The sequence below is a fragment of the Elephas maximus genome, chromosome 4 (assembly GCF_024166365.1).
Source record: "Elephas maximus indicus isolate mEleMax1 chromosome 4, mEleMax1 primary haplotype, whole genome shotgun sequence".
NCBI lineage: Eukaryota > Metazoa > Chordata > Mammalia > Proboscidea > Elephantidae > Elephas > Elephas maximus.
The window spans coordinates 24,464,112-24,490,045 of NC_064822.1; the positions used below are offsets into that span (position 1 = coordinate 24,464,112).

Genomic DNA, 25,934 nt, shown 5'->3' on the forward strand with positions numbered 1-25,934 from the left:
AGCAGAGCTGTTTAGCCTGAGGCAGGAGCAGAGAGTGGAGGCCATGTCCTACTCCCCATTCATTACTCTTACCCCAACCCGCAGCCTCAAGTACAGAGGCAGGAGGGTGGCTCCAAATACTCACTCTTTTCTACTTTCATCCGCTTGGACTCCATGAAAGCCACGTTTAACCTCTGTTCCGTGTACTCCTGAAGAAGATCTCCTCTTGCCGCCAACATTTTCAGTGGGTTTTTGGAAGCCTGAACCCGGCGCTTGGGCCTGACAGCGCGCTTGTGCTCAGCCACAGAAGAGGTCAACCTGAGGGGCAAAGCAGAGCTGCTGCCCCGGTCCGCAGAGACCACCTGCCCAGTTTACTAGAAAAACTGGTACTTGAGGTTCTCTGACCGGGAGCACTGGGTCGCCCATAAATTCGGAGCTGGGCGGGGCCATCTTCCACCACTAGGTTATATCTTGGCTGAGAGTGAAGCCAGCCCAAAGGAACGCACGTGAGAGAGACCATATTTTGATGAGCCCCTGGAACCGATGTGCCCGGAGCTAGCTCAAGCCTGCACTTTCCAGCAAGTGAACCTGTAAAGTCCCTCCACATCTCTCTTTTGCTTAAATCAGTGTGACTTGGGTTTCTTTCTGACACTTGCAGCTGAAGGAATCCTAACACCACAATGCTTTTTCTTAGGTAGTTTAGTCATGTGGCTGTGTGAAGACAGACCCTTGGTAACTACTGAGAAAACCCTTGAATGCATTGATTTTATAAATTATTACAAAGTAAGCAACATTCTCTAGTGATTTTCTAGTTATTGTATTAATTTAAGCCCATGTGATCCGAATATTGGTTCAAAGTTGTAGGAGGAATTCACTATGTCAAATGAAAGACAGGTACAGAAAATTCTGTTCAACTATGTTAATATAAAAATTTGCAGAACGTCCCAATTATGTAAAAAAATCCAGCGACACGATTTTTCTGGAACAGGACAAACGTGTGGCACAGGCTGTGTATATAAGCCGTTTTGCCTGAGAGCACATCTGTTTCAGATGCTTGCTTTAGCCACACCACAGAACCAGGCATCTGGCTCCAGGGAATAATAACTCAGGCTGCAATGGGGTTCTGTTGCAGAAGATAACGTACTGGGAGGAGATCCTGTGAAAGCACTGAGTGGAGGCAGAGGAAGGAAGCCCGTTAGTGAGAGGAACCAACGAGACAGAAATAACTCACTTGGGAGCATAAGGGTCAAAAATAACATCAAAGTCTTCGTCCAGCTCCACCGGACTTCTCGGTGTAGAATAATCCATGCTGCGGTAAAATTTGGCAAAGGTTTCGTCATCATCTGGCTTCATCACCTCTTTAACAGATTTACCGGTGACAGTGAGGACGGTTTCTTGCATCCCACCAACTACCAACAAACAAGCAAATAAACACCTCATGACGTGTATGGCTCCAGCTATGGCTCACGATATTTTAAAAACCATTTCCCCCTAAGTTCCAGGAGTGGAGGAGACATGCAGGTGACACACAGGTGCTGTGGATGCATCCTTGGCCCTTACTTAACTTCTCATGCAAGGACTTCTCATCCAAACAATGCTGCCACAGCAAAGTGGTTGGAGAGAGGGAGGCTGGCCCTTCTGCACCTAAGCTGGCTAAGCGTGCATTTCTTAACTTGTCCCTCTTCTGGTCAGAGGTAGAAGGGCCTCAGCCTCATTCTAGAACAGGGGTTGGCCAGCTTTTCCTGCAAAGGGCCAGACGGTACATGGTTTAGGCTTTCAGTGGGGCCATTGGGCCTCTCTTGTGACTACCCAACCCTGCCACTGTAGTGCCAAAGTAGCTACTGACAATATGTGAACAAATGGATGTGCCTGTGTTCCAATAAAACTTTATTTACAGAAATAGGTGGAGAGCTGGATTTGGCTGACCCCTGGGTTAGACTGGAGCCCTGGTGGCGTAGTGGCTAAGAGCTCGGATGCTAACCAAAAGCTCAGCAGTGTGAATCCACCAGCTGCTTCTTGGAAAGCCTATGGGGCAGTTCTACTTTGTCCTCTAGGATCACTAGGAGTCAGAATTGACTTGGTGGCAACGGGTTTTGGGTTAGATCACTGTCACGTGTATATGATAAACTTCCAATTGTTTGCATCTTTTGCCTAGCCAGTTTACTTACTCTATCACACTTTTACACTTCTGTTTTAAAGTAGTTGTTTGTATTTATTTTCAACCTATTAGGGAACTCTGTCAACAGTAAGGGCTCCTGGCTCCAGGTATTTGACAAGTTTATTAGGAGGTAAGAAACTATTTCTGCATATTATTCTTTTATTCTGTGTACTCTACTGACTTTTGTATTGAAATATTTATTTCAATATTTATTTCCCAGAATTATTTTAGAAATCATTTATGATTATAAAAAATTATAGCTTTTACCTTACTGGAAGTTGATACATACAATTTAAAGCTCATCAGATCCAAGGTTATGTTGATTTTGTATATGTACAATGGTCTGCTTTCAGGGTTAAAAGCAAAGTTGCTGGGTTTACAATTCTGATTGGATCACATCCCAAAGGTTTAGGTTCAGGAACATATATGTTTTACTGGGGTCTCCAATTTAGTACATTATCAAGTGCATCCAGAGCTTGGTGAGCCAATCGGCCTTGATCGATAGCTTCATTTTTGCTCTCACAACAAATACTTAAAAATATGGATTAGTGAAGTTATATAAGAAAGCAGACAGTGCAATAAAGAAGAAGCAACCAGAATTGGGACTTAGATACTTTGATAAAAGAGCAGATGTTTTTAGGTTTCCTGAGATAGTCCCTGAAGATACACATCAGTGTGCTGTAAGCTTAGAAACCAAAGCTCCCCTCCTGGCCTCTGTTATGTACCTTTGCTGTTCAACCTTCGTAGGAAGGTCTCCAGCCTGTCCAGCTTCAAGTCGGATTCTAACTGCATGTCTGGTCTGGCTTCGATATCTGAGCAAGCAGAAAACACCAATGATAGAGTGCCACTAAGTACCTTCTGACTACAAGCCCATTGGTATATTGGGTGTCTTGACTTACCTTCTAGGGGTTTGGAAACTGGGGTAGTGCCCCTTGTTTTATTGTAACTAGGGGAAGCTACCGGCGTTATGGCGGTAGGTGATGCCAAACCTGCAGGACAAACAAAGAAGCTATTTAGCAGCTCAGTCCCATTTCTGGAAATTCCCAGAACCCTGATGGATTGCAATGACCCTAGCATACGTTTTGCAATTTATAGCATTTACATGCACACATATTTGGCAGGAATCACGACTACGTAAGACAATTGCAAATGTAGACAGGCTTTAATTGTTTCTAAGGACTGGAGTAGATTACATGCCAAAGTGAACAATGAGGACACGTTGGAAAACATGCCCATGGATATGTAAACTGAATAGAAGATTTAATAAGGCAATCAGAATATACTCGAACCAATGCAGTTGTGAGTTCTGAGGGCCTTTTGTGTGTGTGTGTGCTGGGGGGAGGGCTGGTTGAGGAGAAAGCACGTTTGAGCCATCTCCCACAGAGGAAGTAAAGAATGAGCTGTGTCATGCTAGCCAGCAAGTGGCCCCCAGCACTGGACTTCTCCTCCAAACTGAAGTGAGGGAGGGGCAGTCTGGCCTTGGGGGCATTCCTCAGAGTGCGTTTGCATTGAGCAAGAACCCAAGGAGTGCTAACCTTTAAAAGAAAGAAACAGAAGAGTATAGATTTAAACATATTTGTGATTGCTGGAGGGTGTGTTGCAATGTCTCGTGTGTGGCTGGGAATTGGCGATATGCCTCCACATATATTTATGCAGGAGCATAAGATCCCTGGATTGTGAAAAACGGTTTGCGCTTGGCAAACCAATCGAAAGGTTGGCGGTTTGAATCTACCCAGTTGTGCCATGGAAGAAAGACCTGGCAATCTGCTTCCATAAGGATTACAGCCAAGAAAACGCTATGGAGCAGGTCTACTCTGGAGCACGTGGGGTTGCCATGAGCCCGAATGACTCAACAGCAACGAGCTTGGTTTTGGTTTGGTTTTATGGAGAAGCAGGGTGGGGAATCTTTATAGGACAAATGGTTAAGGAAAATGTGAGGGGGAAAGGGCTAATTCCAGCACAGAGAAGGAACCCAGCTGGAACAAGGATCTTTAATGGAGAAGAAAAAAAAGATGAGTATTTTTTTCCTGAGTAAAAGGGGCTGGCAAAAGAAATTAATAGCGTGCTTACAAAGAACAAAATAAGATGTTAACATCCTTTGTATTCACTTGTAATAAATGTGAAATTGTTAGACGGCATTGACACTTTAAGCATCCCTCAAAGAACGTCAGGAGAAAATTTAAGTCCCTGTCACTAACAAGGAAAAATGAATGAATGACTTTACCCCTCCTCCTAGGACCTGGAGGGGTATGTATTATAGCATACGGTTTTAGGGAAAAATACTGAAATGCGGTTTGAACTTTAAGTTTTAGGTAATACTCTAGAAGTACTTCTCAATGAGTGTACGTATTTGCTGTTGTGAAGTCAACAGAATTTTAGAATCATTTCAGTTACAAGACCCAAAAAAGGGTTTATTATAGTGAGAAAGTAAACTGTCTTGAAGAATAATAAAGGTAAGTAAAATCTGGCATACCAGGTCCGTCACACACTGGGACCATAAATCCTTATCCACTGAAAGGATGCTTAGGAGCCATCAGCAGAGTTCATTAGCATGGAGGTCATTAACTCCGCAGCTGACAAACAGCGCTGACTCAGAAGGCTGATTCCCAAAGCAACCAGCTAAATCTGTCTCTCTGCAGGGCTAGAGCTTGTGGGCATAACTGCAGCCACATCGCCCCCTGCTGCCCCATTCAGGCAGCAGCACGCGGAGAGCTCCAGACAGTGGGTCATCTCCTTCCCAGCTAGAGATAAGGGGTTTCGGGTAACGGAGGGGGGCATATAGATTTAAATTTAAAATGCTAACGCAAAAGAAGACGAAACAAACCCTCTTCCAGAAACTTCTTAAAAATGATTTCTACATTCAGTAATTAGTTACCTGGGAACAATTTCACGTTCTCTTATTCAAGGGTACACGCTGAGTACTTTTCTTCCAGGAGGATCCTAGGATACCAATCTAATACTAATCTAGGAATTTCAAAAAGGGAGCAAGTCCTAACAAGGCTAGGGCAGAAAAAGAGTTCCATGGGGTGAGAGAGTGAACACCAGGCTGCAAGGCCTGGTGACTTGCTGATCTGTGGTAACTCGGGACTGTGGATGGTGCCATTGCAGCCTGATGAGATCGGCAGCCTTCACAGGCTAGAGTGTAGGAGTTACTTTAATCTGCAGCAAATGTAAACTGGAAGTCTTATCTCTGCAAACCCAAAAGAGCTTGTGATTCAAGTGAAACGTATCTCCCAGTTGATGGTAACAAATAATCAGACAAAAAGGGTATCGTTTTTTCATCAGGCTATAAGCTGATGTACAAGAAAATTGCTTCCTGGGCATGCCACATGTTGTTGCTATTCACTGCTGTCAAGCTGGCCTGGAACACAATGGAACAAAATGCCACCTGGTCCTGCGCCATCCCCACGATCAGTCGAGCAAGGACCATTGTGATCCAAAGGGTTTTCACTGACTGATTTTCAGGAGATTGCCAGGGCTTTCTTCCTAGTCCATCTTAATCTAAAAGCTGTTGAAACCTGTTCCACATCATAGCAACACACAAGTTTCCACTGACAGAGGGGTGCACTGGCTGGAAATTGAACCCCGGTCTCTCACGTAGAAGGTGAGTATTCTACTACTGAACCACCAATGTTCCCATGCATGCCATATAAATCAAAAAAACAAACCCATTGCTGTTGAGTTCATACCGTGCCTGTTAAATGGAAAAAAAAAAATATATATATATATATTTTTTTTTAAAGACCCTGATTTATTCAGGACAATGGGAAAGCAAACTCATTCTCGGACGGTAGCAACTACTCTCGCCTTGTTCTCTAAATCTCCGTAAGAGTAAATTATCCGGTCACTCAGCACTGGCCGGCAATGGGCTCCTCTAAGCTCCAAGCACTGGGGAATTTAAGGTGGCTGGTCTACTTCCTCTGACATCACAGAGGACAGGTGCAGTCGTATCTGGGAGTAAGGGCCTGCTTACAAATAAACTGTTTTATTTTTTAAGATAGGAAAGGAAAAAAGAACCCAAGTAGAAAGTCATCAGGATAAAAGTCTGTGCTAGAAGTAGGAAGACTTGCTCTGTGGGCCAAGTTCTCAGCCTGAGTTCCGCTGAGCCTCGCTGGGCCTGAGGTTCGCTTCTGTTAAAGAGATGGACTCATGTGAAAGCGGTCTAACACGATTACGCAGCTCTGTGCGTTGATGAAGAAAGTAGTCAAGGGGTACCTCATTCACTGAGAGTAAGCTGTCTTCTATCCTTTGACAACAACACAGGATTAGGGGAAGACAGGCTTGTTAAGAAGGGTTCTTCCACCAAGATTTCAGTTAATCAAAATTCAGGGGGTTTCCCCTCCCTCCCTCTCTTCTACAAATGTTTTATTATACATCTACAATGAATTAGGCACTCTTTATAACAGTAAGGATCCCTAAAGGTTTTGAGAAAGAGGGGAGATATACCTATAATGCTAGCAAAAATGTAAGTTAATTCTATGCGAACGTGAAAACTTTTACAAGTTTAGAAATTTGCTTTGAAATAATAGCTTAGAAAAAGAAAACATGCACATAGATAACAAAAAGAAAACCTTGCTGCCATCAAGTTAATTCAGACTCAAACGGTGACCCCACAGGTATCAGAGTAGCACTATGCTCCACAGGGCTTTCAATGGCTGATGTTTGGGAAGTAGATCGCCAGGCCTACTTCCAAGTTCCCCTGGGTAAACTCAAACCTCCAACCTTTCTGTTAGCAGAGCGCGCTAACCATTTGCACCACCCGGGGACTCCATAGGTGACAAAAGGACCCTAAATTTTAACCATTTCCTATAGGATAGAAGATAAAGTTCCACGTGTTCTCATGGAGCTGCAAAGCTCTGATGACTTTACTAATCATGTGAAATGTCTGTTTTATAAATGTTTGCAAAGAGGCTTTAAATCAGTCCCATGAACTCAGCTGCAGAGAAATAACTTTGGGCAAAGAATTTCCTCTTCCTTGGAACTGGATACATCTTTTGGACTCCTATTTAAAAAGTACCTGGAAATCAGGCTTTGTAAGCCACAGAAATGTAATTTGTTGCAAAGGACCCAGGCATTAACCTAGAGAGGAGGGCGGCTAACGTGCTTCCTTATTGAGAAGGGCTTACTTGAGTGAACTAGTTACCAGATCACAAGAAAACGGGAACAATTTAAAAGTAATTGTGGGACAGGACGAAGATTTGTTAGCAGATTTACAACTGATTTCAAAACCTGTGCTCAATTTTCCAGATGGGTAAATTTTGAAATAGTGATGAATTGAATTATGCTTCTCAGATTGAAAAGAAAAGGTCTCCAGCAGGGATATCTCATAAAACTTAAGAAAGATTAAAGACTAAAAAAGATCACACCTTGTTTTTTTTAACCTGGGCTATCACACATCACTCTCACCTTCATGGGTGGGCACCAGCACACACACCCCCACACTCACATACACGCACACACACACATTCTCACATACATGCATGCACACACTTTCTCACACACATGCACACATTCACACATACATGCTCACATACGTGCACAGAATCACACATAGGCACACATACGCACACATGCACACACGCACTTTCTCACACGCATGCACGCTGACCTTTCTTCACCATCCTCCCGGCCACCGTGAACTGGGTGGAGTCATTGGCCGCCCCTTTGCCTTTTGTCTTCCAGGCTTCTTCTCGCACAGTAATGAGCTGCTTCCTCTCCTCGATAGTCATCTGGCTCTCCCGGCTCTCTGTCACCCGCTGTGTACACAACGTACAAAGGGGAAGTAGGGGACAGAAATGACAGAGAGGTGAATTTTTGCCTGTGGCGTTCCGTGGGCTAAAATGCAGGAACACAGAGGAGTAATCCATTTTCCAAAAATGTCCATGGGTATTCTAGAATGGTCTCTGATATGTGACTGGCTTCTTTATTTCCGGTTTGGGTTAGAAAGCACCATTAACAATACTGAAACTTTAGGTTAAAACTTTGGTTTTCTTCTCTATTTGGAATACCAAAATGCTGCTTTGAAATAAACCAAAACACAGAGATTGTCCTCATGCCATGAAGTCTGCTGGGTTTAAAGTGTTCTGTTTCACCTGCTAGCTAAACTGAGTTGATCAGGAGGTTTATCCATATATGCTCACAAACAACATGGTCAATTTAGAGGATTCCTTCCATGTGAGTTCATAAGGAACACGGTTATTCAGGAGGGAAAGCTGATCAGGAATTGAGTGGCCACAGGAGGGTGTTCTAGAACTCAGCATGCTTTTTCTTGGAGCAGCAATGTTATATGGGCAGTTAGACAACCACATCAGCCCATGGAAGGAGTAAACTTAAACCGTAATATAGCTGATGACAAGGACAAATTGTGCCATAGACTGGCTATACATATATGTATGTGTGTGTATATATATATATGTATACACACACATACACATATATACACATTTATATATGTATATATATGTGCCTTATATATATCATGCTATAAAACCAAAACCAAACCCAGTGCTGTCGAGTTGATTCCGACTCATAGTGACCCTATAGGACAGAGTAGAATTGCCCCATAGATTTTCCAAGGAGCGCCTGGCAGATTCGAACTTCCAACCCTTTGGTTAGCAGCTATAGCACTTAACCACTACGTCACCAGGGTTTCCTATCATGCTATATATATGTGCTTTATATGATATATAAATATATATATAATACACTTATGCATATATATACTTGCTACCTAAAAAATCTGCCTTTTGTCAAAGGTTTCTAACCGGGGCTTTGGCCATCCCTGCCTCTTCAATCTCTAAGCCAGTGGTAGCACTCATTCAGCCTAGGGTAGGATGTAGCTGAGCTAGGGGCAGAAGAAGGACCTCCATGTGATTAGAGGGGCCAGGAAAGAGACTGAGATGAGGGCGATGTGGGCCAGGCGAGAGGATGGGAAGCCGGAAGGGGGCCTGAGGAAGGGGCTCGAGGCCCTTAGCCCCACGGAGTCAGGTGGGCTCTGAGAGGAAGCAACGTGGCAGGGAAGAAGAGTGTGGACGAGGGCTGTGGGGTGATGCCAGGGCAGGATATTCTAAAATGTTGGCAGGAGAGTTCCCTTTCCCTCCTCCTTCACAAGCACCCCTCCTTTCACTACAACCCCCTCTCTGTGGCTGAGCACGGACAGGGCGAAGAGCAGGTGCCAGGCTGGCTGTGTTCCTGCAGAAAGCGGTGCTGTGGGAACTAATGAGGAAGGAGGGGGGAAGCACCCTCCATAGAGCAGAAGGTGCTTCCCGCGGCTGTCCCTGAGAAGCCATTCCTTGAAAGGGGCTCGAAGACAGCGATGACTTCCTGTGATTGTTCTCTTTCTTTACCCTCACCATCTTCTTAGTGAGGAGGAATGCCATTTTTGCTAGGGCATTTGCATTCAAACTTGAGTTGAGTGCTTCTTAACTTCCTTCTGGCAGTTTCCCTAGCTCTTCTTCACTCATAAGGAGTTACTCCTTGGATAAGAAGTCTTAGGTAAGCACGCTCAACATACATCAAAACTCAAAAAAAAAAAAAAAACCAAACCCGTTGCTGAGGAGTCGATTCCAACTCATAGTGACTCTAGAGGACAGAGTAGAACTGCCCCATATGGTTTCCAAGGAGCAGCTGGTGGATTTGAACTGCCAACCTTTTGGTTAGCAACCGACTTCTTAACCACTGCGCCACCAGGGCTCCAACATACATCAAAGTGATCATAAGGCCTTTTCCAGGCACAATAGGAGCACTGGGGGCTCAAAGTGCAAGTCCCTCCTATGGGCTCTGGGATTCTTTTCCTCCACAGCGTTCCATCTCACTATGGAAAATTAGCTTCCCTGAATTGACCAACAGGAAACTACTTCCAGATTCATGAAGGACAGGAAGAGAGAAGACATCTGCTCAGTTCATTTCCTTAAAGTGTTGGAATGATGGAGGAACCTGGGTGGAGGGGATGGGCTACAGAGTAAATATAGGAAGAGTCTTTCCTTCCTTTCCACTGGTAAAATTTGGTTTAGGTCATGAATATGCACTTCTCCACCATCTAGCTTATGAATCTTCTTTTGATGGGATTCTCCGACAGAGCAATCACAGCCAGAACTGATTTGAGATGTCTGGTAATTTAGATTAGGTTAAAAACCTTTTCCTGAAGAGATGTGACAGTGGAATGCAAGGCCTGATCCTGGCTCGGATACTAGATGGGTGGGGCTAAAAGGAACATTGCTGTTGTTGTGTGCTTTTAAGTCAGTTCCGTCTCACAGTGACCCTACAGGACAGAGTAGGACTACCCCATGCCCCATACAGTTTCCTAGGCTGTAAATCTTTAGGGAAGCAGACTGCCACATCTTTCTCCTTCGGAGTGGCTGACGGGTTTGAACCTTTTGGTTGGCAGACAAGCACTTAACCACTGTGCCACCAGGGCTCCTGTAAAAACCAAACCAAACCCAGTGCCACTGAGTTGATTCCACCTCATAGAGACCTTATAAAAAGGACAATAAAAAACCAAAATCCCGTTGCTGTTAATTCCAACTCATAGCAATCCTATAGGACAGAGTAGAACTGCCCCATAGGATTTCCAAGGAGTGGCTGGTGAATTCAAACTGCCCACCTTCTGGTTAGCAACCATAGCTTGCCATAGCTCTTAACCACCATACCACCAGGGCTTCAAAATGGACATTAAATAAAAAAAAACAAACCCATTGCCATTGAGTCGATTTCGATTCACAGTGACCCTATTGGACAGAGTCAAACTGCCCCATAGGGTTTCCAAGGAGGGTTCAAACTGCCGACCTTTTGAAGTTCTTCTTTTTTTAAATTAAACTTTAGATGAAGGTTTACACAACAAACTAGTTTCTCATCAAACTGCCAAACTTTTGGTTAGCAGTGGAACTCAACCACTGAGCCACCACGGCCCCCAAAAGGACATTAAATCAAACCAAAACCAAAACCACTGCTGCTGAGTGCATTCCAACTCATAAAAACCAAGGCATTTTGAATATGGACTATGGACTAGGTCAACACTGCATCAGTGTTAAAGTTCCCTATCTCGATCACTGTACCGTGCTCCTGTAAGAGAAATATCCTTGTGTTATTTAGGAAATACACACTAAACTACTGGGGCAAAGGAGCATGATATCTCCAAGCTACTCTTACATGGTTCAGGAAAAAAAAAAAAAAGGTATATACATAAGGAGAGGGAAGGGGAACGGAAGAGGAAGAAAGGAGAAGTGAGAAGGAGAATGAAGGAGAGGGAGGGAAGGGAAAGAAGAACGGGAAGGGGAGAAGGGAAAGTCAGGAGAAGAAGGAAGGAGGGAGGGAGAGAGAGAGGGTGTGAATGTACACAAATTCACTGGTAAAGGGTATGTGGGAGTGTCCTCCTATTATGGCAATTCTATAAGATTGAAATTTTATCAAAATAAAAAGTTATCAATATTTTTTTAAAAATCTCTTTCCTTAATTTGTCCCTCCTCATGACTGCAGACATGACCCTGACTGCAAGTACCCGGGTACCTTTAAAGCACATGCCTTTAATAAACTATGAGGTTGCCTCTGCCAGGAAGATCCCAACAACGTTCAAGAAAGAGGGAGAGTTTTCTTTGTAAATGAAGGTTTACAAGTGAATTTTAATCATACCAATACGCCACTTGGCTTCAAATATTTCTAGAAACAGAGAGAGTGCCAAGAACGTCTGCTTCTCCAAAGGTCCAGGCAGCACTAGATGTGTGGATGAACTCAGAGTAACACATGTCCAGTGTCCAGGGTGGGGTAGTGTGTGTGGTTAGTGCCTCAGGAAAATGGCGGCCCCACCTCAAAAATTTCATTTCCCTGAGCACTTGAATCTCCGTAGAGTTTGTGCGTGAACATGATGAATATGAGCCCTGGGATGATACAACAGATTTTAAGATTTAAAGCTTCCATTGGTTTGTCAGAGCTGTGTCAAGGAACACTTTTCCTCCTTCTAAGTGATGGTAATAAACATAAAGGCAAGAATATTTTTTCTCCTCTCTAAGTGATAATATTAAACATAAAATTTTTGCTTCTCTACAAGTTTCTCCTTAATTTTGTTACTTAGTGGGGTTGATTTAAAGCCACAAAACCAAATCCAATGACACTGAGTTGATTCTGACTCATCCTGACCCTACAGGACAGAGTAGAGCTGCCCCATAGGGTTCCCAAGGCTGTGATCTTTACAGAAGCAGACTGCCACATCTTTCTCCTGCAGAACGGCTGGTGGGTTCAAACTGCTGACCTTTAAGTTAGCAGCCAAATGCTTTAACCATTGTACCACTAGGCCCCTTTGAGGTTGGTTTCAAATCCAAAAACCCATTGTTGTTGAGCTGATTTTGACTCATAGTGACCCTATAGGATAGAGTAGAACTGCCCCGTAGCATTTCCAGGGAGTGGCTGGCGGTTCTGAGCTGCTGACCTTTTGGTTAGCAGATGAACTCTTAACCATCACATCATCAGGACTCTAATAGAGTTGGCAGTGGTGGGAGAGGTTGGTTTAGGGCCCCCTAAATCCTGCTATCTGACTTTACATGGCTCTATAATAGGGTAGGAAACCCTAGTGGCACAGTGGTTAAGAGCTACGGCTGTTAACCAAAAGGTTTGCAGTTCGAATCCACCAGGCATTCCTTGGAAACCCCATGGGGCAGTTCTACACTGTCCTATAGGGTTGCTATGAGTTGGAATCGACTTGATGGCAATGGGTTTTTTAATAATAGGGTAAGAAATATGCAGTTTATTCATGGAAAAATCTGATAGAGTTTATTACCTATAACCTATTGCTGTCGAGTCAATTCCAACTCATAGTGACCCTATAGCACAGAGTAGAACTGCCCATGGAGTTTCCAAGGAGCGACTGGTGGATTCGAACTGCTCACCTTTCGGAGAGCAGCTGAACTCTTAACCACTACACCACTAGGGCTTCCCAAACCAGCACGTACAGCTGCAAAGGAAAGATGGCAAGGTGAGAGAGAAGGCAGCCTCAGGGAGAAGAAATGGGGAGTTTCCATTTACTAAGAAGGAAGATAAAGAAGACCCAGTGGACACCTGTCTCTGTGAGCAGTCTGTCAATTTAATATTTGAAATCCTGGGTCTCTCATTCAAAGACGTGTTTTATTTATTACTAATCCTAAAAGAACAGTAAAAACATGAAATTTTTTTAGTTAGGGGCAACCTTACCAGTTGCCGTTAACTGACTCATGGCAGCCCCACGTGTGTCAGAGTAGAACTGTGCCCATAGGGTTTTCTTTTTTTTTTTTAATCGTGCTTTAGGTGAAAGTTTACAGCTCAAGTTAACTTCTCATACAAAATTTATCCACCTATTGTTTTATGACATGGGTTGCAATGACCACAATATGACAATACACTCCCCCTTTCCATCCCGGGTTCCCTGTGTCCATTCAATCAGTTCCTGTCCCTTCCTGCCTTCTCACCCTGCTTTGGGACAGGAGCCGCCCATTTGGTCTCATATATCTGATTGAACAAAGAAGCACACTCCTCACGTGTATTGTTTTTTGTTGTACAGTCCTCTCTACTCTGTCTGAAGACTGGGCTTCAGGAATGGTTTCTGTTCTCAGTTAACGGTATGTCCAGGGGCCACAGTTTCAGGGACTCCTTCAGTTTGTGTCAGACCATTAAGTCTGGCCTTTTTACATGAATTTGAGTTCTGTTCTACATTTTTCTCCTGCTCTGTCCAGGACTCCCTGTTGCGTTCCGTGTCAGGGTGGCCGTTGGTGGTAGCAGGGCACCATCTAGTTCCTCTTGTCTCATGCTGGTGGAGCCTCTGGTTCATGCGGTCACAGGGTCAATGGCTGATTTTTTGTAAGTAGATGGCCAGGACTTTCTTCCGAGGCACCTCTGGGTGGATTCCAACCCTACGAAAACCCTATGGAGCACATTCTATTTTGATACACCTGGGGTTGCCATGAGTCAGAATTGATTCAATGGCAACTTTTTTTTTTTTTTGGTTTTTTACTTAATTTAGGATATAAAGCTTGGAAATTAAAAGGGAAAGCTTTCCTTTGGAACCAGTTTCAAGAAAATGAGGTGAATTAACACCATCAGGGCTACCTAAAAATCTGAGCCAAGGAGTCTACATGTGTGCCTGACCCTAAATATATGAAGAACTGATTAAACAAACATACACATCACACAGTGAAATGCAGCAAAGAGGCCACTTTCCCAAAGGAAAGAAAAGTGCTTCCCTACAGCTAAGAAATTGCAATGAGGCTGAATATTTGTAGGTTTTTCCTCACCTGATTAATAGATACAAAAGACAGGTATTTATGGGCAGCAGGTATAGCAGGAGAATAAGTAGAAGCATATACAGGTTCCTATAGAGCAAAGCAAGAGGATTAGAGGTGAAAAGAGAAAAGATTGACAAGAGTGGGGTAGGGGATGGAGAGAGACAAAAACAACAGTTTTTCTAACACAATGTTAATTTAAAAATGTAAACAACCAAAAAGCCAAACCCATTGCCTTTGAGTTGATTCCAACTCATAGTGACCTTCTAGGACAGAGTACAACTATCCCATAGGGTTTCCACGGCTGTAATCTTTACGGAAGCAGACTGCCACATCTTTCTTCCATGGAGCAGCTGGTAGATTCGAACTGCCAACCTTTCCGTTAGCAGCTGAATGCTTAACCACTGCACCACTAGAGCTCCTTAAATGTTAATTTACTCATTGCAATTTCAGTTCTCTTTTCAAGATAGTCCTTCCTATTTATTTATTTTTAAAATAATCCTAAAATAAATTCACACAAGCACAGTAAATACACCGGAGTCAGTTTTGGGCAGGAATTAAAGGAGTTAATGGCAAGATGACTGCAATTGATAGAAGACACTCAGTTGCAGAGTGGGGAACCATGGCTTTCATTGACAGTTTTAGCATTTAAAACATACCATCTTCTTTAAAGCCTTTTAAAGTTTTTTTGCTATATGATTTTAAAAAAAGTTAAGGAAACAAGATCAGCTGTCCATCTGGATAAAAATGGCACCTTGTCTCAGGATAAGAAAACCAAACAGAGAGGGCCCAAAAAGGACCAGGAACGATCAGAATTACAGACAGTGAGGCATAACTCCAGCCTTATATCTAGAGGACACCTGGGTTAGAGTCAGGCTTACCCAAAGCAGATTAGAAATGGCATTATCATCTGTAAATCCTCCTTCTTCCTACAGGTTAAAACAAATAGGAAACATTGCAGAGGGTTGAAGAGAAGGGTCTGGTTAAGGTGTCACAATCACCGTCCAGTGCTTTGCGCCTGGGCTCCATTAGAAACATGCACATGCTCACACAGCTGGGTGGCAGAAATCTCAATCAAGTCAACTCATATCCCAACAGCATGATGATAATTAATTTGCAGATCACACCACCCAGCCTTTCTCTCTGTCTCTCCCTCCCTCTCTCTTTAAATTGACTAGATTCACTGGAGTTGGGATTTGGGATTTCAGTGACAGCAGGCAGTTAGATCACGAATGTGGCAGATTCACCTTCCTGGAATTTTCAGGCACTGGTTTGGGGGATATCAGAGACCTTCTCTTGATTCGCTGACCTGACACCATTGCATTGCAGCACAGTGGGATATCAAATATTAACCTGGGGCTCCGAAACAGGTACGCGGTTTCAATCACGTTTTTAAGACTTTGCTTCATTTCTCTCACTCTTTTGGTGGAATGAGTTATCCTGAAGGAAAGCGTACAGCAATCATGCTCAAATGCACACATTCCACTCAGTGTGGACCAGGTGAAATCTACACAAGTGGCTTTACCATCTTAGAAGCTACAAGAAGCAAAAATGTTTAAGTCAGGTTAGCACTGGCCTAGACTCAACCAAGAACAGAAAAAGGGAAGAAATAAAAATAAGGGCAAAAGGGAGAATAAGCGAGAGGAGAGTGAAAGAACCTAAACTATTTCTCATAGGAAACGGCAGAGTCTGCTGGGTAACTGACTACTGCTTGAAGCTCCAAATCACTAGTCCTATTTTTTTTGTGGGGGGGGGGGTTCCTGGGAAGTAGGGGAGGGAGAATAAAATTGGAAAGCAAGTAACTGCTGTTAAGTTATATATTCTCTGGGACATGACCGATCTTTTAGCACAAAAAGGAAAACTCTAACTTGGTTCCCAAAAATCTATTATAGGGCCAGAAGAACAGTTTCTTACCAGATAGGACCCAAAATGAGATCCTGGTTAGGGTTCTTCAAATTTGTTTTGTTTAGGGACAAACTCTTTGGCAGAAACAAAACAGTTATATGTTTTCAAGGTATCCTTTTCCAATGGACTTCTAGTAGAAAGACAACATAGAGATGGCAGGCTGCCCTAAGCAGTGAGTCAAACAAAATCATACCAGTTACACTTTCTACACTGCTTCGAAATTTAAGATAGGAAAACTAATTCCACGCTATAATTAATGGACTGTTGTTCACCTTATATAGTCACCAACAAAATTCAGTGGGCCTCTTATTGAGGTCATTTAATGAACCAGTCCTGCAGAGACTGGCTTACAGCGTCTATGGCGGTCTATTAGATTTCATGAGCTCATTATGTGACACTATGACTGGTATAGTCATATGGGGTCAGTGGCAAGTACCAAGGTGAAGGACAACTTTCTTCCAGGTCTTGCATGTCACAAGCCAGTTTTAAAGGCCACTGCACAACTGTTCAGACCGGTTATTAAGGGACTGTCCCATTCATCTCAATGTTAGGGATCTCATGCTTAATTTTATTATTTTCTGTGTCCAGTGCTACAGCTGGACTTCCTTGATAATATTTTCACTGAAAAAACATTTGAAGTATGCCATTTAGGAATGAGTTGGCTGGTAGTCTCTGACATCTGTAGTTTCTAAACAGAATATTCCAGAGGCATTTTTATTTGCACTGTCCGATGTGGTAGCGTGTTGCCACATGTGGCTACTGAGACATGCTGTCAATGCAAAATGCATACTGGGTTTAAAAAAGTTAGGATGAAATAAAAAAAAATACATCGCTAATAACTTTAGATTGATTATACAGTAAAAGCTGTGAAAACTGGAACCTGCGTAAGGTGGAAATCTGTCAGAGAAGGAAAACTCAAATGTTTTTCACTAACTAGAGAGCGACAGAGAAGTGGTGACTGCACCCTGTCAAAGGTGAAAAACTTGCAAGACCCAGAAAAACAAGGCAATCCCAGCGAATTCCAGCTCTCACAGGTGTCACTATATGTTGAAAAGATAATATTTTTCATATACTGGATTCATTTAAAATAGTAAAATTAATTTCACCTATTGCTTCTTACTTTTTTTAAATGTGGCTACTGGAAAATTTAAAGTTATATATGTGGTTCACATTCTATTTCTATTGGACAGGGCTGACTTCTCTGCTGCATGGATTTTCACAGGGGCAATAGAAGTGATTTAAATGCTCCCATCTCTATCTCCTGCCACCGATAAATCTCTACAGGCTGCAACTCATGGGACTATACTTACTGCACACAAAAACTTAGAGGATGACAAGCTATACAAATGTTTGGTAACCACTAATGTGTACCTTTTGGTAAATTCAGAAACTATGATTTTTATGAGGTCAGTGATGACCTGACTGTGAAACCATTTCCGTTCAACCCTTTGTGGTAAGGCTGGAAGCTTCCAGAGCTTACTCTATCAAGCAGCTTTCTATCAGCAAGTCTAGACCCCCTCCATGCAGCAAGACCCCTCTGCATACACCAATGTCCTGAGCAGATTTCTTTCTGGACGGTTGGAGAACTCTGTGGTAGTATTCAGACACGCCAGGAAGTGTGGCGATTCCTTAGGTACTGCTCAGCTGTTTGGGGATTGTCTTAACACAGACCAGGGTTAAACCAGCTCACCTCCCACCAGTGGAGCACAGCTACGGTGTGACTAAATAGACTGCTGGCCCTTAGGAGGGAATGAAGCCCAGGGATTATCAGAGGCCATCTGAAAACCGCTTGACCTCAGCAGAACTAGAGATTTTCCAAAGGCCTAAAATAGATAGGCTTATTTTAACTTCAAAGTGCTTATTGTCTCAGGCCAGAGTCAACGAGACCAGAGACCACCGAGGAGTCAGGAGTCACAGGAAGACTGAGTTCATGAGTTGCTGCAGAATCGGCAGACATCTCTCACTCGGCACGTGTTCAGCTCTTCTGTGCTCTTAGACCGCCCCCCCCCACCCCCGCAAGTGCTTCTGTTCACTCAGTTTTTACCCCAGCCAGGGGCAGTATCTGAAATATTTCAAGGTCAGTAGCCTCCCGCTACCCCTAGCCTTCTGAAAATCTTACTCCTCTGTTGCTGTTAGTTGCCGCTGAGTCAATTCTGACTCATGGTGGCCTCCTGTGTGCAGAGCAGAACTGCTCCATAGGGTTTTCAAGGCTGTGACCTTCTGGAAGGAGATGGCCAGGTCTGTCTCCTGAGGTATCTCTGGGTGGGTTTGAAGTGCTAACCTTTCAGCTAGTAGTTAGGTGCTTAACCCCTTGTTGTAAGGCAGTTCAAATCTCACCCTCTCCTTGCAGCCTTCTAATTTTCATGGACTAAAAGGACCCCACACTCTTTTGAGTAGGAAGAGCACTTACCTCCTGTCACCACTGATGGGGAATCGATTTCGTTTTGTGCTTTTTAGCTTAATTTTAATATTCACCTGCCCATACTGCCAGGGTGTCTCTCTGTCTTCCAAAATGACCAACAAGCTGCCTGGCACTAGTTGGTGCTTGAGACATGCTGTATTGATTGATGGGTTTGCTAATGAGCGAAACTGAATGTGCTAGTGGTATTTTTGAGTCAATGAGTTAAAGATTTTTTACATAAAGTTTCTGGGAATTGGGGATAAATGATTGGAGGGACCCACTTTTCTTTCACTTCAGAAGCCATTCTTGAACTCTAAATTTCACATTTAACTTAATTGGTTTTTTAGCATGCAACTATAGCTCAGAATCTCTAGTCATGATCTTTATCACCACGTATGTCTCCAAAAAGAATTCAAATTGCCATTCCAATTTAACTTATGGGACACAGAAGCACCCAATGAAACAGGGGCAGAACTCCGGCTCGCAGTCTTATATGCAAACCTCATTTTTATGTAAGTTTCTTAGTGCATAAAGGTCACATTCATAACTCATCTCTTCCATAGATGCTTAGCTTTTTTTAGAACGAGGAGGGGTCTAGGCGATCACCTGGTTGGAAGTTTTTTTTTCTTTTCTTTTTCTATTCTATTTGAAGACTTTTAATCTTAGAAATTGCCCTTGACAGTGTCACCAGGTACCTTACCTTACCTTTTGCCAGCAAATACCTTTGCAACATAGGGCCATGGGCAGGGAAACCTAATCAGCTTTGACATGGACAATAGCTGGTCCCATTATGGTCATCATTATATCGGTAATAAACAGCTCATCAATGCTTTTGCATATGAAATGCTTGCTCGTATTGAATGTATTACTTAATTTTATTTAAACTTGTAGAACACTTTGCTGTACATTCTTTCAAAGAGCCTCAACACAAAGTCTATCTACTCATCATGAAACATGCTTGAAATTATGAACTAAGTACTCACTGGCCACAATTATGCCTTTGCTTTGTACACTTAGGCTTTAAATGTCTACACAGGAAATCCAAATCCGTATTTCACATGCAACTTACAAACTGTTAGTGGTCAATTAAAGATTGTCATTATGAAGGCTTCAGTAACATTCTAAAGTCATTCACGAAGAGTATTCAACTGAAGTTAAAGTACACACTTGAAAACCTAGAAATTTACGTCTGATGCATTATGTGTATGGTGCTGTTACCAGTTCTATAAAATCTCAAGACTTCGCTTTTGATCAATTTCAGCTGCTTAAGGGACTTTTTTTTTTTTTTTTTTAAGGGACAGGTTTTAAGTGCGTACTCTAACGCGATAAAGTGCGAATGCTTCACAGAGTGGTGATTAGTTAGGTTAGGCGTGCTTGTCTGTTTGATGCACGGCCAAGCGTGATGTTAGTGAGAAGGCCTTTTCCTAACATGGAAAGCGTTACCTTCTTGAGCGACTGCTCCACTTCTTGTATATGCAGGCCGCTTGAGACAGATGCTTTGCTGTACTCCTGCTTTTTGTTAAGTCTGTTTTTCCAGTCTTCTTCTCCGCTCTTCTTCAACAGTGCCAACCTAAGGGCAAAACGCACCAACCAAAAAGAGTTCAGCATGAAACTCTTGACTGGTAACAAGATCACAGTGTAGGTAAGTGCAAAGTCTTTAGCTAGCAAATAACCACGGCTACCTAATTTTTTTTACCTAACTTTAATCTTTTTGAATTTCATTTATTCTGAAGACAGTATGCCTGGAAAAACAATACAGTCCTTTTTCTAAGATGGCCCCAAAGATTCTAAAGTTGATTGAAATGCAAAACTGAAGTCTGAGTGGCCAGATAAGAGAGGTACCATCATTCCAGCCAAAGAAATATGTTTTTTTTTTTTTTTTTTCCCTTTCCTTTGGGCTGAGAGCATGGAGGATAAAGGTAACTCTCTCTGAGTCAGAACTGACTTGACGGCAGTGGGTTTGGGTTTTTGGTTCTCCCCAGAGAAACGTGCCTTCAAGTGTCCCCTTCCGGTCACTTGATGAAATAACACCTACGTGACTAAAGCTGGGAAGTAGTTCCTACCTGCACAAAATATCACAGAAATGAATTTAAAAGCAAAAAGCTATGAAAACAATGACAACCTCTTAATATCATTCCTTTTAATGACAGTAAAAGGCGATGTTTAGGGCTGCTTCTCTTCCTGTACTCTCAGTCTTTTGCCTCCGAATGAACTTGAACTTGGTCTCTCCAATCTATCTTCTTAATACAGAAACTATTCTCTACAAACCCATTTTAAAAAATTGTGACTTCAGCTTTCCTCAGGGAAAAGCCATATATAAAAAAAGAATCTAATTAACTGAGATTTTTACCTAACCTACTTTAGTTCAAGAATGGCGAGACTTGAGAGAAACTGCTTGGATATTATAATCAGTGAAAGATTACGAGGCTGTTGTAGCTAACTGTTACAATGAATGAAGTTGGACAAAACACTGGAAAGATAAAAGGCACAAGAATGGTGATCACTGAATTCACTTAAGCTGATGCCCAAACAATTTAAAGATTAGGAAGAAGAAACTTACTAGATTCCTTTCCCCTTTGTGCCAAGTCTTAGGAGTACAGTCCATGACGAAGGGTGCTTTTTTCTTTTTACTGTGGCAAAATACATGCAACAAAACTTTGCCACTTAACCATTTTTCAGTGCACAATTCAGTGACCTAAATTACATTCACCATGTTGTACAGCCATCACCTCTACACATTTTCAAATGTTTTTCATCGCCCTGAACAGAACACGGACTGTATGACGGTTGACTCTGCGTAGCTACAAGGGCTAGCTCATGTACTTGAAAACAAAATCTAAACTGCTTTAAATGTTGTGATCTGCATGTCGGACTATATCACGACTAAGATTTATCTTTTCTCCAATTCATCTGAATGAGTCAGTCTTATCCTAATAAGAAAAAAAAAAATCTAATAAGATGAAATAATTAGACAAAACGATTGGTTGTTATATGCTGCACTACAATGTTCAAAGGTTTCAAAATGTCTATAAACGAGACTTTAAAAAAGAACCAGTAAGCCAGTACTTTTATATCCAGATGAAGAAGTAGTTCCCATTTATCATCTTGGGAAGATACTTGTCTCCTTGCTATTCTCTTTGCAAACAGGCCTCAGAACCAGTTTCTTTCTCTTACTTTGCCTGTGACCTAGACCAGTGGCTTGACCATTCACAATTTTATTAAGATGAGATTCCAAATGATTTGAGAGAATTAAAAAAAAAAGAAAAAATCAAATTCATCCTCCTGAATAGAGATTAGTAAAAATAATGAGCTATAGTCTCCAAAGAGCTTCTCCAAAAGAAGCTCCCACACGTCTGGGACAATGACCACATCATCTAAATAACTGTTTGGTTTCCCTGGTGATGACTTTGAGGAATCTAATACTGATTTAGAAAAAAACAAATGGTAGAATCTGGAATCTTTTTACAGTCCACTTTATATTCTGCTAGGTCCCTGGGCGGTGGAAATGGTTAAGTTCTTGACTACTAACCTAAAGGCTGGCAGTTCAAACCTACCCAGCGTGCTGCAGAAGAAAGGCCCGGCAACCTGCTTCCATAAAGACTACAGCCCAGAAAACCCTAAGGAGCAGTTCTACTCTGTAATACATGGAGTTTCCATGAGTCGAAATCTACTCAATGGCAACTTTTTTTGTTTGTCTGTTTTTTACATACTCTGATCTTCACAACAACCTCTAAGAAACTGGACATTGTTATTCCCAGTCTGACAGACGAGCAATGTGAGAACATGCAGGTGAAGAAGTCTGCTGACTGAGACCCCTCTACACGTGGGAGAATGGAGAATGTGATTCCAGCCTCGGTATGCCCTGCCTCCCACTTCGCGGCCTGTTTCACGACAGGAGTATGATAACTAACCACACACATTTCTGCACTCCTGTTTCAGGAATAGCATAGGATTCTGGCTTTATTACAATCATTCCCCCTCCACACACCCTGGGATGGGCTTCGAAGACTGCCTCCGTTCCCAGAATCTGAAATTTTGCTTCTGGCTGGGCTGGCAGAGTCATCATCAGGGACGTCCAAAGACTACAGAGTAACCAAAAGAATATGGATGAAACGGTGCTTCAGCTGAGCCCACATGGTACTTGGATCCCACCCTAGCCTGCCGCATGCAAATGATGAATTGCTTTAAAATAACACACACTAAAACCCTTTAGATTTCCTAGTTTTTCAACAAGTTGAGGGGGCGGGAGATCTTTCCAAAAGCATTCTCCTGCAATCTCACGACCCTCCCAACTCACTGCAGACTGCCACGCACTGGGAAGGGCGAGCAGCTACATGTCTGGTCTTGCTCGGGATACAGATTCCTGCCTGTGCAATTCAAACAACTGTCAGTGCTTTTAGCATCAGCCAAAGGCTAAGTGCTATTTGTAGGGGCTGTGATTGTTGAGAGCCTTGGCATATGCTTAGTCTCAGGTTGCCATCCACTGCATGGCACTGCTTTAGCCTATTAACCCTAAGGCCTGGCAGGGGCCACTATGACCACATGCTCGCTAGGACGCCCTGGGAAATTCTGATCCCCCTTTCCACAGGCCAAGCTTTTCCAGCAGGGAATATTGGCTTGAGTGGGTGGATTCAGTTGCACTCATCTGAGAGCTTTGCTTGATTAGAACAAGTTCTTCAGACTCCTGGCAATCAGAGCTGGGTCAAATAGGTGCCAGGCAAAATATATGTTCCTACGCTGAAGTAAGATTTTTTTCTTTAGAAAATTTCTGCTCATTTCAGAGAATCACAGGCGCCACACGGATTTCAGCTAGGGCTGATAGTACTGAACAATGCCTGTATCAGATCTTGGTCTTGGTTATTTGTAGGCTGGAGGAGTGAACTATATGCCTTTTAAATGGGGGAACAAATCAAAGATCAGAAAAGGAGGGTGTTACGGAAATTATAGAGTCCCTGGGTGGTGTAAATGGTTAACACGCTCGCTTGTTAACTGAAACATTGGAGGTTCGAGTCCACTCAGAGGCACCTCACATGAAAGGCCTGGTGATCTACTTCCAAAATATCGGCCACTGAAAACTCTATGGAGCACAGTTGTAGTCTTACATATACATGGCTGCTGTGTAGGTGTGGATTATCCAATAGGCAAGGTAAGCATGGTGCTTACCTTGCTTACCAGATCATCTGTAGTGAACAATTTTCACATATTTGCACCACATCAAGGACTCTGCTTCTAGGTATGGCTGGCATCTGTCTCTCTCCCAACCCCACAGCACTTTCCTATAGAATCAAAACCTCTTTTCAAATTTACAATCTCGGACAGAGACTGATGACCCAGTAAGCAAGGTAAGTATGGTCTCACTTGTGCTTACTTACTAATCTGTAGTGAACAATTTCACATGGGACTGTGGTAAAAACCCATGTGAAATTGCTCACTACAGATGATCTGGTAAGCACGGTAAGCACTGTGGTTCCTTTGCCTGTTGGATAATCCGCCCTGTCACCATGAGTTGAACTTGACAGCAATTGGTTAAGGGCATTATACGTCTGATTTTTACATTAATCTGGGGCCCTCTAGTGGCTGAGCTATCCCACTACAATGTAAGAACCTCAAGTTTGCTGGGGGAAACAAGGACACAGCCTCAGACTGCCAGGCAGTGCAGGAGAAGGGTGGCGGGAGGGGCACACAAGGAACCCAGAGGGACCCCAGTTGAAGCCTCCCCCTCTGAGGCAGAATTCTGCAGGCGGCCAGAGGCAGGGGTGGGGGACAGATTCTTGACCATTCTAGGGAGTTCAATGAAGTCATTTCACCACCAATTTCCCAAAGTGAAAGGATGACCCCTTTCCCTTTTTCGGTAGTCTTCTTCCCTAAAACGCGAAAGCTCATACGCAGTTCCTTCAGCAATTGTGGAAATCAGATCTCTAAAGGTCCTGTGCACTTTTTAAGAAAGGCCAAAGGTTCTATCTCTAAACATAAAAATGACTTGATTGACATGGTCTTTTAAAGAAGTCCCCAAACAAGGGGCAATTTAAACCCAAATCATTAGACTGTATCCTGATTTTTATGCTGGTTAAAGTTCAAAACCTTATATTGTAGATGTCAGAACTGATTAAAAAAGAACAGGGACTTTTTGGGTCTTTTTCCTTGAGTATCAACCATATTCTAAAAAAGGAGTAGTCATGGATTGAATTATATCCCCCCAATATATGTGTCAACTTGGTTAGGCCATGATTCCCAGTATTATGTGGTTGTCCTTCATTTTGTGATTTTCCTATGTGTTATAAATCATAATCTCTGCCTGTGGCTAAAGAGGATTAGGGTAGGATTGTAACAACCCTGCTCGGGTCACATCCCTGATTCCATGTAAAGGGAGTTTCCCTAGGGTGTGCCCTGTACCACCTTTTATCTTACAAGAGATAAAAGGAAAGGGAAGCAAGCAGAGAGTGGGGACCTCATACCACCAAGAAAGCAGTGCTGAGAACAGAGTGCGTCTTTTGGACCCAGGGTTCCTGCCTGGAGAAGCTCCTAGTCCAGGGGAAGATTGATGACAGGGGCCTTCCTCCAGAGCCTATGGAGAGAGAAGGCCTTCCTCTGGAGCTGACACCTGAATTTGGACTTCTAGTCTACTAGACTATGAGAAAATAAATTTATCTTTATTAAAGCCATCCACTTGTGGTATTTCTGTTAGAGTAGCACTAGATGACTAAGACAGGAGTGTATTGTGGATCTCCTGAAATTTCCTAGTTACTGCACTTTTCTAAGTCTTAGTTTTCCTCACCTATATAATAGGGATAAAAGCACTACCTTCTAAGAACTATCTTGAGGACTGGATGGTGCAGGTGAAATGGCAGCACTCAGTCTTGAAGACTCAATGATGTCAGGTACTGAAGAGCAGGGAGACTGTGGATCAGGAAGACAGTTGCGCTCCTACCTCACATCTTGCTCCTGGTTATTTGTGGGCTAGAGGCGCGCATTATATGTCTTTTAAATGGCAGAACAAATCAAAGATCAGAAAAGCAGGGTGCTAAGGGAACTGTGTAGCTATTTAGAAGAAATGATGAAGGAAATCTACAAATCCCAAACTCTACTTCTTGGAGTTTGGAATTTGAAAACGGGTAATCAAGGAAGCCCATGCAAAGAAAGTGTCAGTTGAGAAAAATGATTTGGGAGGAGGGTGGACTCTACATAACTATGCCGTCTAGCTAGAATTTTCTGTCCTCATGTCATTTCCTCCCAGTTAGAAAAAACATGC

General features: G+C 42.9%; 1 protein-coding gene across 7 annotated transcripts in view; it reads right to left on the reverse strand.

Annotated features, from left to right (window-relative positions):
- The window catches only part of SVIL (supervillin), a 199,435-nt gene that overhangs the window by 43,226 nt on the left and 130,275 nt on the right, over positions 1-25,934 (reverse strand). For all 7 annotated transcript variants that reach the window (XM_049881717.1, XM_049881720.1, XM_049881714.1 and 4 more), the window contains 6 exons: positions 20,129-20,255; positions 7,746-7,893; positions 3,037-3,126; positions 2,863-2,949; positions 1,211-1,388; positions 125-297 (listed from right to left, as the gene is read on the reverse strand). In XM_049881717.1, the coding sequence (XP_049737674.1) occupies positions 125-297; positions 1,211-1,388; positions 2,863-2,949; positions 3,037-3,126; positions 7,746-7,893; positions 20,129-20,255 (803 nt within the window). The remainder of the gene's footprint in view (positions 1-124; positions 298-1,210; positions 1,389-2,862; positions 2,950-3,036; positions 3,127-7,745; positions 7,894-20,128; positions 20,256-25,934) is intronic.